The following is a 19,080-nucleotide window of genomic DNA, read 5'->3' as shown; positions in this document are numbered from 1 at the left end:
ATAATTTCTTAGTATTCTAGTTATGTGATCGGTTAGACCCGGATAGTAGGGAATATATGCAGTGGATACTGGCGTAAAAGATTCGCCTCTCCTCTGATTTCCTTTAATATATTTTTCTATAATCCTCTGGGGGTAGCCACATTTTGTAAGATCCGTCGTGACACATTCATACTCTGTCTTCCTATCCTCGGAGGTACTACAGTGTGATTTTTGCCCTGTCAACTAATGTTCTAACCACACTGTTCCTATGATGGTTGGCCTGAGCTGAATTGTAGTGCGAATATTGACCTTTACACATCGATTTCCTATAGACCTTAGTCTTTAGTTGTTGGTCTTCCCTACAGACCAACACATCTAGGAACGGCAAAACTCCTCCTTCTTCTGCCTCCGAGGTAAATTGTATGAATGGGGAGAAGCCATTCTCCCCATGTATATTTTATATGTATATTTCATATATTTTAATTGTAAAGTTAATATAATTTATTGTAAATACAGACAAATATAACTTATTATAAATACATAGTTATCAAGATTCCAGTTTTCGTTTTCTTTGTGTTTTATTTCTACATAAGGTTGGTGAAAAACATTTAAAACTACAATATGAACATACCCAACCTCAGAGGCCTGTTTGAAGACTTAACTTACTGTACTTATTAAAATCTAGTTATTGTTTCCATTGGATGTATGATATTACTCTCTTAAATCATGGAATCAAGTACCACAGGCCTATTCTCCTTCAAATTGGTATTATTAAAGAACTTGAGAGATTTCGTAGCAAAAAAAAGGCCACAACAAATGAAACAAAAAGCGATTGAACATTATTTTAAAAAATTACTTTGAATTTTTTTCCATATAAAATTTGCAGTAAAATACCTATCCAAATATACATACATATGTAAATGTGCAAATTTTTATGCACACATTATGATTATTTTTAATTAAATATATATATTTTTTTCATTCTATTTAAAGTCTTTTTCTTTTACCTTAATACATTTTAACATAATTTATTTAATTTTACCTTACGTTCGATTATCTGGAAAATTTTGCTATCTGGAAGAGGTCCAACATTAATTATTCTGGATAACTGACACTCTACTGTACTATGAAATGAAATGGAATAAAAGATTTCATCTGCCAGTATCTCATCTCATCAAAAACTAGAAGACACCAGCATTTGACACTTTACCGAGGGACATTTTAATAACCTCTAAACCCTTTGGGTTGAGAAACTGTGATTTTGCACTATGCATACTTTTAAAATTATAAGTCAAATGACTTTGTAGTCTTGTTCTTCCGCATGGATGCTAAGAGTTTGTGAAAACAAAATAGAAATTAAAAATCTGGAAAAAATGCGTGTTGATAAATTTAAATAAATGAATAATTTTTTGCAAATTGCATTTAATTTATTTTATTCAACATTTAATTCTTTTAATGTAATTAATGATACAAAAAAAAATTGGAAGGAGAGAGTAAGGAAATAGTGAAGAAAGGTAGGGTACAATGTAGTTAAAAAAAAAAAAAAAAAAAAAAAGAGCAGGCACGGAGAAGGGAACCTGCTATCTAGAGATGGGAAGAGTGGGGAAGGGTACTGGACTCAGGGGTAGAAAGTCATGGGAGTGCAATATGAAGCCCACATGGCAAGGATCAATCCTAACTCCAGAAGGGGTTAGCATGACATTATAAAAATCCCACGACGGAGAGCTCGGCCCCGAGTGCCAAGCGATTCTTGAGGCCAAGTGATTTTCTGTGCTAAATAGTGCTGCGACTTTCTAAAGCGACTGAGTTTTTCCTTGTTTCATTTCATTCATAAGACTTTCTGTTGATCCGCTCTACTTTTTAAAAGTATAGAAAGAGAGCCAGAAAAAGGAAAGTATCTTTTTCTTTATTTATTGTATATACTAACTGTACTAACTCCTACGCTTGGCCACAAGCGGCACTGCTCCTGCCTCCCCGTGGCGGGGCCGGTAACCTGGGTGGAAAAGCTAATCCCCCAGGGCAAAAAGGAGCCGACATGGATAAAGAAAATTATCCAGCCTTAGAGCCTTCAAGCTCAAATACCATAGATTGGTATAACTCTGAAGAAGGTAGTGCACAACATAAGCGCTTAAAAATAGATAATCATCAACCTGAGTATCCAACTTTCCTGATTATCCATTCCTTAACTAGTCAATCGGTGAGCAAACTCTCTCCATTTATTATACAGAGATTTCTAGAAAATGCTGCTGGATCACCTAAAATGGTCAAAAGGTTACAGTCAGGGGATTTGCTTGTGGAAACTACACAGTCGAAACATTCAGAATTGTTGTTAAAGATGACTACATTTGGTGGTATCCCTGTTAAAATATCACTCAACCCTAAATAGTTCCCTTTATGATCTCTGAGTGGGATCTATTGAATGTAACAGAAGAGGAGCTTGTACAAGAACTTAAAGACCAAAAGGTCATACAAGCTAAGAGAATTTTGACACGTAGAGATGGCAATCTCATTCCAACCCGCAGTGTAATTCTCACATTCAATACTCCAAACTTACCAAATACTGTAAAAGCTGGTTATCTAAATTGCCATATCCGCCCGTATATACCAAATCCAATACGGTGTTATAAGTGTCAGAAGTTCGGACACTCTCAGGCAACATGTCGAGGAAACACAATATGCCCAAAATGTGGATCCCAGGATCACACTCAAACAGACTGTACTGCTACATCTCCAGTTTGCCCTAACTGCAGGGAAGATCATCCTGCATATTCTAGAAATTGCGAGCTATGGAAAGTTGGGAAAAAAATACAGAAATTTAAAGTTGAAAATAAAGTGACTTATCAGGAAGCGAGACGACAAATACTGAAAGATACTCCTCCACGTACGTATGCAGATGTTAGAAAGAAATATCGTTCAATTGCTACACAAACCAATGACTCAGTTCCGCCGAACATATCACTTGCTGAATGGGCTAGAGCTCAGCTTTCAGTTCCTCAGCCATCCTTGAAGCAAAACAACAGAGACCAGACTTGTAATACCCCAATTTCCATCCCCACCACTAGTGGCATCAAGTCACAAAGTGAGACCAGGATGACAAATGCTGAATCTTCTACTAAAACCCAAATTAATACTGCAGAAATGGATACAGATGACAAAACGCAACAAGAACCTATATTAGAAATTCATGCTGAAGAAGATATGGACACTGGACGGCCTACCTTTCCTAAAAAAGATAAAATAAAAATAGATCGCAATAAGCCTACTGCCTCTAAAAGGCAACCGGATCATCCTACCACTAAAACTAAATAATGAAGTGCATTTTACAATGGAATTGTCGAGGACTACGTACTAATACAGATGAACTTTATGACCTAATCCGAGATTTCAATCCAGCAGGCATTTGTTTACAGGAAACATTTTTAACTCCACAAGTGACCCCCTCAATAAAGAAATATATTTTGTACAGACGTGACAGGAATGTAGCAACTGCAGCCCATGGACGTGTAGTGGTTTTGGTATCCGTTACTGTTCCTTCGAGACAAATCCCCTTAAAAACTAATTTAGAAGTTGTTGCTGTAAGAATAGAAATTGGAATATCTTTATCTCTTGTTTCTATTTATCTTCCACCAAACCAAGCATATATACTCCGAGATTTTGATGAGCTCCTTGCCCAGATACCACCTCCTTTTTGTTTGATGGGTGACTTTAATGGACACCACCCGTTATGGGGAAGTCTCCATATGGATAAAAGAGGGCAGCTAATAGAAACATTACTGGACAAACAAAATCTAACTCTGCTGAACACCGGTGCACATACTCATGTCCATTTTCCCTCAGGAAATACTTCAGCCATAGATCTATCTATCTGCTCCCCCGCTCTGTACCCAAGTATACATTGGGCGGTATTGGATAATCCCCACAATAGTGATCATCTTCCAATTACTTGTAAATTCCAAACTACCCCCACCGCCTATCCGGAAACTCGCAAAAGATGGAAATTTACAAAGGCAAACTGGGAAAAATTTTCCTTAAGTACAGTTTTAGATAAAAACTTCATTCTGAACCAGTCAATAGATGAAGCTAATGACCATATTACTAAACGGATACTAGCAGCAGCTGACAAAACTATTCCTCAGTCGTCGACTCATCCACGCAGGTGCAAAAACTACTGGTGGAATGATGAATGTAATAGAGCAAAAAAAGAAAAGAACAAAGCTTGGAATATTTTCCGCAGGCATCCCACTATTATTAATCTTATAAATTACAAGAAATTAAATGCTAAAGCACGACAAATAAGAAGGAAAGCCAAAAAAGATTCTTGGATTCAGTTCGCTTCCACTATCACCAAAAACACCGATACTAGATTAATCTGGAGGAAAATCCAACATCTGAATGGCAAATATCCATCGTCATCCTCTCCAATATTGATCTCTAATGGACAGGAACTGTCTTCCTCCAAAGACATTGCAAACGCTTTTGCTAAAGCCTTCGCAAAAATTTCAGCAGCAAATTCATATGATACTTCATTCCAACAAATTAAAGTGGTAGCAGAAAGGTATAAGTTAAATTTCAACACCGGTCTGTCTCTTCCGTATAATCAGCCTTTTACTATATCCGAGTTAACGGATGCTCTTAACAGATCACCCAATAGTGCAGCTGGCCCTAATGGTGTATTTTATGTTATGCTAAAACACTTGAATGATACTGCTTTACAAATTCTTTTAATATTTTTTAACAGAATTTTTGAGGAACATGTTTATCCTCGCTCTTGGAAACATTCACTTGTATTAGCCATCCCTAAACCAGGAAAAGACCTCTCTAATCCAGAAAATTATCGTCCAATTTCCTTAACTAGTTGTTTGGGGAAAACGCTGGAGAAAATGGTTCTAAAGCGCCTCACCTGGTTTCTTGAGTCACATAACATCTTGCATAAAAATCAGTATGGCTTTCGGCAAAATAGATTTGCATTAGATATGATGACCAAAGCAGAATCAAACACCAGAAACGCTTTTGTCAGAAATGACCACCTCGTTATGGTAAGTTTCGATTTAGAAAAGGCCTTTGATACAACATGGCGTTTCGGTATTCTTCGGGATCTTCACACCTTTGGTCTACGAGGCAGGCTTCCTTTGTTTATTCAGAGCTTTTTCCAGGGCAGAACCTTTCAGGTTAGTCACCTAAATGTTCTTTCTAGAATTCATATACAGGAGGAGGGGGTCCCTCAAGGATCTATCTTGAGCCCTACGCTATTTTTAATAAGAATAAACAATATCATCCATGATATTCCAAGCACGGTAGAATTATATCATTATGCAGATGACCTCATGATTTCGTGCCAAGGCAAAACTATGAATTCTATTGAGAGACAGCTTCAAATCTCAATTAATAAAATTGAGCTGTGGATGTCTCGCAATGGCTACCGCTTATCAGCACAAAAATCTAACTGTATTCATTTCTGTAAAAAACATAAGATCCACCCTGAGCCTGAACTACATCTTAAAAATTTCACCATACCTCTTTCCAATAGTATTAGATTTCTTGGCCTAATCCTGGACAATAAATTAAACTTCTTACAACACATCACATATCTGAGAACCATTTGCTTGAAAAAATTAAATATCCTCCGAGTACTCTCTTCATTGACATGGGGTGCTGACCGATACACTCTGCTTCGACTATATCGGGTATTAATTCGATCTCGTTTGGATTACGGAGCTCCAATCTATGACTCTGCCAGGAAAAGTGCACTAACTCGGCTAGACACTATCCATCACAGTGCCCTAAGAACTGCTTTAGGAGCATTCAGAACATCCCCTGTACAGAGTCTATTTATAGATGCACATGAACCTCCACTCCATCTTCGGAGGAAAATGTTGATCCTCAACTATGCAGCAAAAATACGGAGTCTTCCTTTTCATCCTGTCTCGCCATACTTATTTGAGCCCCAATGGACCACGTTTTATCAAAACAAACCTAACGAAAACAAGCCTATTGGGATAAGGTTGCTACATTTATCACAATGTTGGAATCTAGACATGGGTAATGTCTTTCAGGAAATGTGCAATCACGACCCTCCGTGGTCTGATTATACACCGGACTGTGACTTCTCATTCCAACAATGGGAGAAAAAGCAAGCAGCAGACATTACCATCAGGAAACTCCATGCTGCACATGTTGCAGAAAATTCTCGGTGTCTTCAAATATATACCGATGGCTCGAAAACAAGTACGCCAGTGGGCGCAGCGGCAGTCTCTTCTATCTTTTCTACTTCTGTGTCCCTTCCAAAGGAATGCAGCGTCTATTCTGCTGAACTGTGGGCAATTAAAAGAGCTCTGGATCACGTGATAAATCTGTCCTGGAAGCGAATTATGATCTACTCTGATTCTCTGAGTGCAATAAAATCATTGAAAAATCCATCCAAACCAACCCACCCTATCTTGAAGCAAATTAGATCACAGATTATTGCGTTACAAGCTGTAAACAAATCAGTCAGTTTCTGTTGGATACCAGGTCATGTAGGCATCAAAGGAAATGAATGCGCAGATCAAGCCGCTAAACATCCAATCAATGTAAGATCTCCTAACTACAAAGTGCCATACACACACTACAAATCAGTCATAAAAAAGGTGTGTGAAGAGCAATGGTTGCAAATCTGGCAGGCTCAGTACGGCAATAAACTGCTACAATTTAAACAGGAACCGAAGTTATGGCCCTCAAGCATGCGATCAAATAGGCAAGAGGAGGTGATCCTGGCTAGGACGCGTATTGGGCATACGTATCTAACGCATATTTATCTCCTCAAGGGGGAAGATCTGCTTATTTGTACATTTTGCCAGATTACACTTACGGTGAGACATATTCTAATAAATTGCAATCATTATAATAATTATCGAAACAAAATTTTCAAATCGCTTTCACATCTGCAAGAACCTTTGACATTAACACATCTGATTGGAGACAATGCAAATCTACCTGAGTTCTTTTATTTCTTAAAGCAGACAGGATTATTTTACAGATTTTAACTGGTAATTGCAATACCGAATAGAATCAGGCACAATATGGCCTTAGCAGCCCTTGTGCCATTAAACAACATACCAACCAACCAACCAACGGAGAGCTCGTCGTCAGCAGATCCTACTCGTAAGAGACAGCCCGAGTTTGCATTTTGCCAAGGTTTGCCCCTAAATTCCACCTGGATGAGAAGGAAGTGTCCAGGTCAGCGAAGAGAAGAGAATGGGAACACATCAAGTGATAATTCAGAGAAGCAGGCTGGAACTTTATAAGTGACTGGGAGTTGGTTGTTGGATGTTTTGTGGAGGAGTTGCTGCCAGGATAAGGCGACTTCGCTTGAAGAGAAGTAGCAAATGTGGAAAAAGCTGCGAAAGCTTTTTGGAATTGATTAGTACACTAACAGGTTGCATGGTCGTCAGGATCTGTGAGTAGTTGTTGCAGACGGTCTGTACTTATTATTGTTGGGTTTATAATCCATAGTTGGTTTTGTTTCTTAGGTAAGCAGCTGCTCGTTGGTAGACTGGACAAGCCCATCGCGGATAGAATGGTCAGCAGGCTTATTGATGTTCTTACAATTGGAACATCTAGGTGGCTGATCCTTCACAGGACAATTCTTAAATAGGTGACCAGAGTCGCCACAGTGGCCACACAGAGGTTGCTTTTTTTAGGCACCTAGAGGCAATATGCCCATAACCAAGGCAGTGAAAGCATTTGGTTACTGGGACAAAATCTCTGAAGCGATGCGAGGACCAACCTACAAAAATACAGGACTGCTTGTTGAGAATGACTCTTACCTTCAGGGAAGTCTCAACTATCCAATTGAGATTATCCCTGGATTTTGTTCTGGTTGAGTACTGTATAAAAATCTCACTCTTAGCCTCATCAAGATCCATGTGCTCAGTCAAATTCCGAGATGCAATTTTATTTAGAATCTTCTCTTTGGAGATGTCTTTGTTCACATCAAAAATAAGCAGGCTGGGTCCTCTAAACCGTGGCGTGTCCATGTTCAGGCCAGTTTCCTCCAGGCCGTTGCCATGTTGAATTTTCTTCAAGTCAGCTTTGGAAGCAGCCTCAATAATGATGCCTCTATCTTTGATTTTTCGCAGACTTTGGACTTTAACGCTCCTTAAGTTTGGCTTGAGAGGCAGCTCGTGGATGAAGGCAGGGGTGAACCCTGGACTGTGCCTGAGCTGCCAAGGAAGGTCCTATATAATTAAAAAAAATAATAATAATAATAATAATAAAAAAACCACTGGAAATTTTTTAATGGAAAGGGAGCATGGAAGTGATGCTTCAAGCGTTGTAGAAAAGGGAGTGGGGGTGGATAATAGGAAGAATCCACCTGAAAATTGGAGGTTAAAGGTACCCCTGTAGAGGAGACTACTCTCCACTGGAGACTGTCAAGAGCAGTATATTATATACCTATACATATTCACACTCATAATTAATGATACATATGATATCGCAATTTAACTAATCGGAAGCTGTTCCAATTTTTGATCTTTCTAGATTACCTTCCTCGATTCGCCACTAGATGGCACCATGCGGACAGGAGAAAGACTTTCAATATTCTTGCATAATATATTTCAATACACTGAAGTTATGATATTCAAATTGGTGATTCACGTAATATTCATAATTTATTTAATTTTACCTTACGTTCGATTATCTGGAAAATTTTGCTATCTGGAAGAGGTCCGACATTAATTATTCTGGATAACTGACATTCTACTGTACTATGAAATGAAATGGAATAAAAGATTTCATCTGCCAGTATCTCATCTCATCAGAAACTAGAAGACACCAGCATCTGACACCTTACTGAGGGACATTTTAATAACCTCTAAACCCTTTGGGTTGAAAAACTGTGATTTTGCACGATGCAAACTTTTAAAATTATAAGTCAGATTTAACTTTTAAAGTTTTTTTTTTTAATATATACATTTTCCTCCTTAATGTACAGAGGATTTTTGGATCAGAAAGGTTTTAAGAATTTAACAAATAAAAATTCCAACTTGATGGAATTTCAGGCAAAGTTTTTATTGGCATTTATTATCATTATTTTAATTTATTCTTACTGCATTATCCCATTTTACCACAATTGTTTCCTTAGAATTTATGTGTTTGGTGCTTTCTTTGAAGGATAAATATACAAATCCAAATACTGTAAATCAAATTTTAAAAATATATTTTAAGAAGATGTGATAATAGAGATGTGTGGGCATTAAAGCTTTGGTGAATATTTTAGTAAATTTCCTATTTTATTGAATTATAATAATAATAAGGGAAATTAATTATGATCTGGAAACTAGTTAGAATCAAGTTTAAAGGGAATGATTGTGGTGAAGCACTGAAGCAGTTCCTCAGCCTATGAGACCACATATGTCTAGTTATCTATTTAAAATATTATTTCCTGTGTAATTATTCTACATATGACTTTATATTATTTAGGGACATGGGTAACTTTTGGATCATATTTAACAGAAGAGGTAAGTATTAGTAAGAATAATTAGTTTCGTAATTCTTTCTTATATTACACCATTTATTCGGTCAAAGTTTTCAATAGCACTATGTAAGAAATAACTAACAATTCAGCTTTAAAGAACACTGTGCACTATGTTACAATGAAAACAAATTTATTCCTCACTAGGATGTCATAGATGTATCCAGGTCAGTTTCTTTGTTGTTAAGTTTAATGACACCTAGGCTGCTAGGGCCATATTGTGTTTTTCTAATGGTGAATATGAAATATTAGCTTCATTGTAATAATTATATTTTATGATATATTCCTATATAATTTAGTGAATGATTGTGGTGAATGATTAGGATCATCTCCCAGAATCTGAAATAAATTTATTGATGACTATGTATTAGCAATTGGTTTAAAGGTGCTTAAGCAGATATTTTGAAAGTGGGACAGTCCACTAACAAATGGTGAATGGTCAGTAGTACATGACAAGATGTATATTGGGGAGCATTGTCATTCATTAATAGATACAGGTGAGTATGCCCAATCCTTAGCCTTCCTAAAATTTTTCGTCTTGTCTGCTGTCCCGGAAACTGGAGAGCCACAGCTTTGGTTCTGGTTTTATTTGGTATAGTTTGTTTCCTGGATAACCTCTCCAGATTAGTGACCAGCTATTGTAACATGCTTTATGGATAATATGTTTACGGTATAGTTTAGGGCTAAAGCCTCAGGTTACTTAAATAGTTTAACTACTGGGTGATGGCCTGCTGAGAATAAGTAACAATAGTCTTCTCTTATGGTGAAGCGTTACTTATTCGAGATAGTGCAATACCATGGCAACTCATTGTGAAGGTATTCACAATATGAGATATACTTAATGATGCCAATTTATAACTACTTATGTAGTTAGCTATGTACAGAAATGATGCAAATGCACTAACCTGTACATTGGATAATATGTTTATAATTGGTATATGGTGTTTGAAAAGTCTGCAAAAGAGTAGTATCTGGTTGTGTGGCTTATGATGAGCCACAAATAGGACACAAGGCATTACCTCGGCATGCTGTCTCTGCATAGCCATACTTCTGGTGCTTAAAAGCAGCGAGTGGGATTTGGGATGTAAGGCTTGCAGTTTAGATAATCTGAAGATGGAAGATTCGGAGTACTGAACATCTGATTCAGGTGTTTAAGGCTATGAATGGATTGAGTAAGCTAAATGTTGATGGCCTCCTTTTCTTGTTCAGATAACACTCATAAGGGGGCTAAATTTAAATTAAAGAAATAATGGACCTGGTTGGTAGAACGTTGCCATCTTTCTTGGTCATTATTCTCCAAGCAGGTGTCAGCTTTTGTTTGCTAAGCTCTTGTACTATTTCTTCTTCAGAGACAGTAAGTTCCATTCACTGATAATGCCTCTAGGTGTGTTCAGAGTGGTATGGAGCAGAACTGGCACTGGAATATTGTGAAATGTCGTTAATTTTAACAATTCTTCTGAATGTGATTCAATTTTTTGAAGTTTCAATTAGAAGATCTCCAGATTGGAGGCACTTCACCATTTTAGGGGATCCAGCAACTGATTCTAAACATTTTGTATTAGAAAAGGTGATAGCTTGCCGACAGGTTGTGTAGACAGTGAGTGCATTATAAGAAATTCTTGCATATCTGAACTCTGTTTATCTATCTGTAGTCTCTACGGACGATTCAACTCATGTTCTGAAATTAGCATTAGCATTAGTAGAGGCATTTGATGCAAGAAAGCAAGCTTATGCAGCATCAGCCAAAAAAAAAAAAAAATAAATAAATAAAAAATAACCACTTTAACTTCACCCCTCTGTTCATTCGAAATACCTGTCCAGCTGAGCCTTAAACTTATTTAGGCTATCAACTTCCACGGCAAGGGATGGAAGTCTGTTCCACCAACCAATCACCCGCTGGCTAAAGGCAAATTTCCGCATGTCTATCCTACATCTGTCTTTCCTCAATTTGAATTTATGCCCTCTCAGGTGATTATTCTGAGCAAAAGGAAGAATCCCATCAGCATTGAGCATGCTCATACCATTCAAGGCTTTATACACCCCTATCAGATCACCTCGCTGGTGCCTAGTCTCCAGACACTGTAATTTGCAAAACTTAAGCCTTTCTTCGTAAGAGCATCATTTTGTTCCATTCACTGATCTGGTTGCCCTTCTCTGTACTCGTTCCAGCAGCTGTACATCCTTCTTGAAATGAGGCCTCCAGGCCTGTATACAGTACTCTAGGTATGACCTGACCATTGCCTTATACAAGGGAATAATCACCTCCTTATCACTGCTAGAAAAATTCCTATATATCATTGACAATACACCATGAGCTACACCTGCAGCCCATCTGCACTGCTCAGAGAACTTCATATCTGCCTGAACAACCACCCCTAGGTCCCTTTCATTCTCTACCACTGTCAGTGTAGTACCACAGAGTTGATACGTTGCTCTGGGGTTGCTGTTTCCCATATGTAGTACTTTACATTTGTCAATGTTAAACTTCATTTGCCACCTCTCAGCCCATCTGCTCAACCTTTCCAGATCCTGTTGCAGCAGCATAGTGTCAGTAGTGTCCTTGACAACCCTGCCAACCTTTGTATCGTCTGCAAACTTGGACATTAAGCTTGATATACCATCATCAATATCATTTATAAATACAGAAAACAATAATGGACCCAATATTGAACCATGAGGGACTCCACTAATAACATTAGTCCACGATGAGCAGTGTCCATTGATTACCACTCTCTGTCTTCTCCCCCTCAACCACCCCTTTATCCATAGCAGCAATTTGCCTCCAATGCCACACTGCTCCAATTTGTGCAGCAGTCTTCCATGTGCAACAGTATCAGAAGCCTTTCTAAGATCCAAGTATATAATATCAAAGTTATTCCCTGCATCATAGTATACAATCAAATTGGTCAGGCAAGACTTCCCCTTAACAAAACTATGCTGTGTCTGAGCTATAACTGAAGTTTTGTCTAGATGATCCTGCACTGCTTCTTTAACCAGTGCCTCCATTAATTTTCCGGGAACAGAAGTTAAACTCACAGGTCTATAATTACTTGTGTCAGCCTTTGATCCTCCTTTGTGAATTGGGGTCACATTTGCACATCTCCAATCCATGGTTACATCCCCTGAGTCCAAGGAAGTTCTCATAATTATGGCTAAGGGTTCGCTTACTTCCTTTGCTGCCTCCTTTAATATAACTGGATAGATCCCATCCACCCCAGGTGCCTTTCTTGTGTTTATCTTCAACAATTTCTCCTCCACTTTATTCTCAGTTATTACAAGATTCTCTAGCTTACTGCCAGAGTTGAATACACCTCTGGCGTTCCACTCGCTGAATAACTCCTCATGTGTGAATGTCGATGCAAAATATTCATTTAGTTTGTTAGCTATCTGAGCAGGATCATCAACAGTGACCCATCGATATCAAGTGGACCAATCTGATTCATCCCCTTCCTTCTAGAGTTTAATAAGTAAAGAACTCTTTGCTGTTTTTTTTTTGCATCCCCTGCCAAAGATTTCTCATTATCTGCCTTCGCCTGCCTAACCTCTTTTGTAACTTGGTTAGAGGTCAACTTGTATCTATCATAGGCTTCTGTGTCACGTGTTAATTTGTATGTATCCCATGCATTTCTCTTCTCTGCCATATGTCTCATTAGTTCATGTGACATCCATTTAGGCCTAAACCTTGAACAATATTTCTTAGTTGGTATGTAAAGCCTAGTAGCTTCCAAGATAAGTTCTTTGAATGCTTCCCATTTTGAATTTGCTGTTGGTAACATCATCAGTTGGTCCCACTGTATAGAATTTAAATACTATCTCAGTCCATCGTAGTCGCCTTTACGAAAGCAATAACCCTTCCCTTTACCCCTAATGGTAGTTACCTCTTTGAGTAAATCCCACTTCAGCACACTGTGATCACTGCCACCTAGTGGTTCATTTATCTGCAGATTCTTAATGCATGAAGAATCACTACTGATAATCAAATCAAGAGTATAACTCCCTGTAGTTGCCTCCCAAACATGCTGATGTAGAAAACAATCACCCAATAAATCCACAAAAGTCTTGCTAGTGTGTGAGTGACCAGCCCCCAAATTCCAGTCAATATCTGGGAAATTAAAATCCCCCATTATAAGACTCTCTGATTTACTGGCCCACTCTATTTCCCTGTACAGTTTCTTATTATACTCATCAGGCCTATAGCACACTCCTCCTCTCAATTTTGATCTCCCAATGCTTATGTCACACCAAACTAACTCGACACTGCACTGTCCAGCTATGTCGACTGGCTTCACTTCCTTGGATTTTATGTATTTCTTAACTAATAGCATAACCCTTCCTCCCTTCCTATCCTTTCTGTAGACATTGTACTCCCCAAATTCCAGTTCTGCATTCCTTATATCTGTGTGACACCACGTCTCTGAAATCCCAACAATATCTGCCTTTGATGTTTTGAGCAATACCTCAAATTCATCAAATTTATTTACTAAACTCCTAGCGTTGGTGTACACGCAAGTATACATGCACCTGTTCTTTTTCTTAGCTACCCTAACACAACCCATGTGTTTACTTGTACCCCAATTATTCCCAGCAGTCTCTGAAATATCCTGCATCTTGTTTTCCAGACTGTTGCTCATTTCAATAGAAGCAGTGCAAGAATCACTTTCACCTCTGCCAGTGGCTACTGTTAATCTATTATTCCTTGTATCCCCCCCAAGCTAGCAGTTTTCCGACCCACCTAACACTGCCTCGATAGCATCAGGAAACATTCTTGCACCCTTTCTATTTAAGTGTATCTCATCCCTGTAGAAGCAGTCTCTCCTGCTTAGGGTTAATAGAGTTAACAACTTTGCTGCCTGTGGGCTCTAGTGATGGATATTCATTGCAATCCCATCATTGCTCCTTTTAGTCCTGGAAGAGGGAATTCCTTCTCCCAGGAGCAGTGCCAACAAGGACCAAGTGATCAGCAGAAGAGGAGAGCAGTATGATGCTAGCGGTGAAGCAGTGACGTTGCTCAGCAAGAGAAGCAGTAAATTGCGAGCAGGGGAGGATTTATTAAAGCACTAGTACATAAGTAAAGAACTCTTTGCTGGTTTTTTTTTTGCATCCCTTGCCAAAGATTTCTCATTATCTGCCTTCGCCTGCGTAACCTCTTTTGTAACTTGGTTACAGGTCAACTTGTATCTATCATAGGCTTCTGTGTCACATGTTAATTTGTATGTATCCCATGCATTTCTCTTCTCTGCCATATGTCTCATTAGTTCATGTGACATCCATGCTAGAAATGCTAGAAAATTGCACTAGAAAGATCGCTTAGCACTCAGGGGCAGGTCAATTACACTAGTTCTTTTTCACTTATGACATCATGTACTATATACTAGATTATTTCTATTGCACAAGTTGTATAATAACTCGTAAGTTCTTTTTAACCTTTTCAGTATTTGAATTTACACTGGGGAATAATTTATTTAACTGAATTGGAAATGTTTAAATTATCTGTACTCTTCCAGTCTAGAATAAAGTTCTTTTCCTTAGAGAAGAAAAATAGATCTACATGGCGTAATTAACCAAAAATTAAACTGTTCAGATCAGCCACTCTTCTATCATGTGAAAGTAATAATGCTGAAAGTACAGCATATTGTTGTTTTAAGCAACTGCTATTGTTACTATATGTAAAAAAATTAGTTAATTAGTATTAGCATTAATCGAGGCATATGATGCAAGAAATCAAGTTTATGCAGCATCAGCCAAAATAAAAAAAAAAACCTTCCACTTCACCCCTCCATTCGTTCGAAATACCTGTCCAACTGACCCTTAAATTTATTTAGGCTATCAACTTCCACAACAAGGGATGGAAGTCTGTTCCACCAACCAACTACCCGCTGGCTAAAGGCAAATTTCTGCACATCTATCCTACATCTGTCTTTCCTCAATTTGAATTTATGCTCTCTCAGGTGATTATTCTGAGCAAGAGGTAGAATCCCATCAGCATTGAGCATGCTCAAACCATTCAACGCTTTATACACCTCTATCAGATCACCTCGCCGGTGCCTAGTCTCCAGGCACTGTAATTTGCAAAACTTAAGCCTTTCTTCATAAGAGCACCCCTTTGTTCCATTCACTAATCTTGTTGTCCTTCTCTGTACTCATTCCAGCAGCTCTACATCCTTCTTGAAATGAGGCCTCCAGACCTGTATATAGTACTCAAGGTGTGGCCTGACCATTGCCTTATACAAGGGAATAATCACCTCCTTATCCCTGTTAGAAAAATTCCTGTATATCATTGACAAGACACCATGAGCTACTCTTGCAGCCCGTCTGCACTGCTCAGAGAACTTCATATCTGCCTGCACAATTACCCCCAGGTCCTTTTCATTCTCTACCACTGTCAGTGTAGTACCACAGAGTTGATACGTTGCTCTAGGGTAGCTGTTTCCCATATGTAGTACTTTACATTTGTTAATGTTAAACTTCATTTACCATCTCTCAGCCCATCTGCTCAACCTTTCCAGATCCTGTTGCAGCAGCATAGCATTAGTAGTGTCCTTAACAACATTGCCAACCTTTGTATCATCTGCAAACTTGGACTTTAAGCTTGATATAACTATCATCAATATTATTTATAAATACAGAAAACAATAATGGACCCAAGGCTGAACCCTGAGGGACTCCACTAATAACATTAGTCCATGATGAGCAGTGTCCATTGATTACCACTCTCTGTCTTCTCCCCCTGAACTACCCCTTTATCCATAGCAGCAATTTGCCTCCAATGCCACACTGATACAATTTGTGCAGCAGTCTTCCATGTGCAACAGTATCAAAAGCCTTTCTAAGATCCAAGTATATAATATCAAAGTTATTCCTTGCATCCAGCTCTTTTGTGACTGCATCATAGTATCCAGTCAGATTGGTTAGGCAAGACTTCCCCTTAACAAAACCATGCTGTGTCCGAGCTATAACTGAAGTCTTGTCTAGATGATCCTGCAGTGCTTCTTTCACCAGTGCCTCCATTAATTTTCCTGGAACAGAAGTTAAACTCACAGGTCTATAATTACTTGTGTCAGCCTTTGATCCTCCTTTGCGAATTGGGATCACATTTGCACATCTCCAGTCTACCTCCCCTGAGTCCAAGGATGCTCTAATAATTATGGCTAAGGGTTTGCTTACTTCCTTTGCTGCCTTCTTTAATATAACTGGATAGATCCCATTCATCCTAGGTGCCTTTCTTGTGTTTATCTTCAACAATTTCTCCTCCACTTTACTCTCAGTTATAACAAGATTATCTAGCTTATTGCCAGAGTTGAATACACCTGTGGCATTCCCCTCCCTGAATAACTCCTCATGTGTGAATGTTGATGCAAAATATTCATTTAGTTTGTTAGCTACCTTAGCAGGATCATCAACAGTTGAACTATCGATATCAAGTGGACCAATCTGATTGGTCCCCTTCCTTCTAGAGTTTACATAAGTAAAGAACTCTTTGCTGTTTTTCTTTGCATCCTTTGCCAAATATTTCTCACAATCTGCCTTTGCCTGCCTAACCTCCTTTGTGACTTGGTTACAGACCAGCTTATATCTATTATAGGCTTCTGTGTCACATTAATTTATATGTATCCCATGCATTTTTCTTCTCTGCAATGTGTCTCATTAGTTCATGTGACATCCATTTAGGCCTAAACCTTGAACAATATTTCTTACTTGATATGTAAAGCCTAGTAACTTCCAAGATAAGTTCTTTGAATGCTTCCCATGCTGTTGGTAACATCATTAGTTGGTTCCGCTGTATAGAATTTAAATACTGTCTCAGACCACCGTAGTCGCCTTTATGAAAGCAATAACCCTTCCCTTTACTCCTGATTGTAATTACCTCTTTCAGTAAATTCCACTTCAGCACACTGTGATCACTGCCACTTAGTGGTTTCTTTATCTGCAGATTCTAAATGCATGAAGAATCACTACTGATAATCAAATCAAGTATATTACTCCCTCTAGTAATATACTTTCTGATGTAGAAAACAATCATCCAATAAATCCACAAAAGCCTTGCTAGTGTGTGAGTGACCAACCCACAAATTCCAGTCAATATCTGGGAAATTAAAACCCGCCATTATAAGACTCTGATTTACTGGCCCACTCTCTTTCCCTGTACATTTTATTATTATACTCATCAGAGTCATTAGGCCTACAGAACACTCCTACTCTCAATTTTGATCTCCCAATGCTTATGTCACACCAAACTGAGTCGGCACTGCACTGTCCCGTGATGTCGACTGGCTTCAATTCCTTGGATTTTATGTGTTTCTTAAATAATAGCATAACCACTCCTCCCTTCGTATCCTGTCTATCCTTTCTGTACACATTGTACTCCCCAAATTCCAGTTCTGCATTCCTTATATCTGTGTGACACCACGTCTCTGATATCCCAACAATATCTGCCTTTGATGTTTTGAGCAATACCTCAAATTCATCAAATTTATTTACCAAACTCCTAGCGTTGGTGTACACGCAAGTATACATGCACCTGTTCCTGTTCTTAGCTGCCCTAACACAACCCATGTGTTTACTTGTATCGCAATGACTCCCAGCAGTCTCTGAAATACCCTGCATCTTGTTTTCCAGGCTGCTGCTCAATGCAAGAATCACTTTCACCTCTGCCAGTGGCTACCGTTAATCTATTAGTCCTTGTATCCCCCCAAGCTAGAAGTTTTCCGACCCACTAACACTGCCTCGATAGCATCAGCAAATATTCTTGCACCCTTCCTATTTAAGTGTATCCCATCCCTGTAGAAGCCGTCTCTCCTGTTAACAAGTACAGACCAGGAAGAAAAAAATTCTACCCCTTGAGCCTTGCACAATCTTTCCAGGGCCGTAGCCGACCGGGCTAGCCGAGTGGGTAAAGTACCTACCCGGCAACCCAAAGGTCGCGGGTTCGATTCCCGCCTCGGGCTTGGATCAAAGTACCGCAAAAACCTTGGGAGGTGCAATATGGCCACAGAAGCCGATGCGCCAACAACTACCAAATCAATCAATCCAGGGCTGAATTGATCGACAAGGCTCTCATCATATACTCCCTCCTATCGTGTCTGGGCAGAATTGCAGACACTTTCAAATTCAACCCTAATTCACAGCTTTTTTTCAATAGTGATCTGTACTTGTTAAGTAATTCTGCCGCTCTCCTACTCTTAATATCATTAGTGCCAACGTGTATAACTATATCACCTTTTGTGCCCTTAAAAGATGATATCTGCTCTACAACGTCATCAACCTTTGCCCCTGCCAGACATACCCTTGTCCTGTTCCACCTATCCTTTTTACAAAGCATGCTCCCCGTTTCCCTGACAATAGAGTTACCAACAACTACTAGTTCCTGTGGGACCAGCGCTTTCTGCCTTGGGGTTGTCGCTGTGTTGCGTGATGACCAAGTACAAGCTCACGTGTTGATGTGGGCAGCTGAGAGCTTGATAGGTCCCTCAATTTAGATCCTTCGAGGGCATCCACCCTTTCCTTCAAGCTCTCATATAGGCCCATAACAACACTGAGTTGTTGCCTGATTTCGTTGCACTCCTTGCATTGCGCACACAAACAAAGAC

At 38.9% G+C, this 19,080-nt stretch overlaps 1 protein-coding gene across 1 annotated transcript in view; it reads left to right on the top strand.

Moving 5' to 3' along the window:
* Window positions 1-19,080, top strand: part of LOC150085306 (voltage-gated potassium channel subunit beta-2-like) — a 355,409-nt gene that overhangs the window by 205,625 nt on the left and 130,704 nt on the right. The window contains exon 5 of the mRNA XM_090373139.1: window positions 9,442-9,479. Within this exon, the coding sequence (XP_090229265.1) occupies window positions 9,442-9,479 (38 nt within the window). The remainder of the gene's footprint in view (window positions 1-9,441; window positions 9,480-19,080) is intronic.

Source organism: Mastigoproctus giganteus, chromosome 5, assembly GCF_048544385.1.
Source record: "Mastigoproctus giganteus isolate SK-2022 chromosome 5, ASM4854438v1, whole genome shotgun sequence".
NCBI lineage: Eukaryota > Metazoa > Arthropoda > Arachnida > Uropygi > Thelyphonidae > Mastigoproctus > Mastigoproctus giganteus.
Note: the sequence above shows the minus strand (reverse complement) of the source record. Positions and strands in the feature narration are given on the sequence as shown.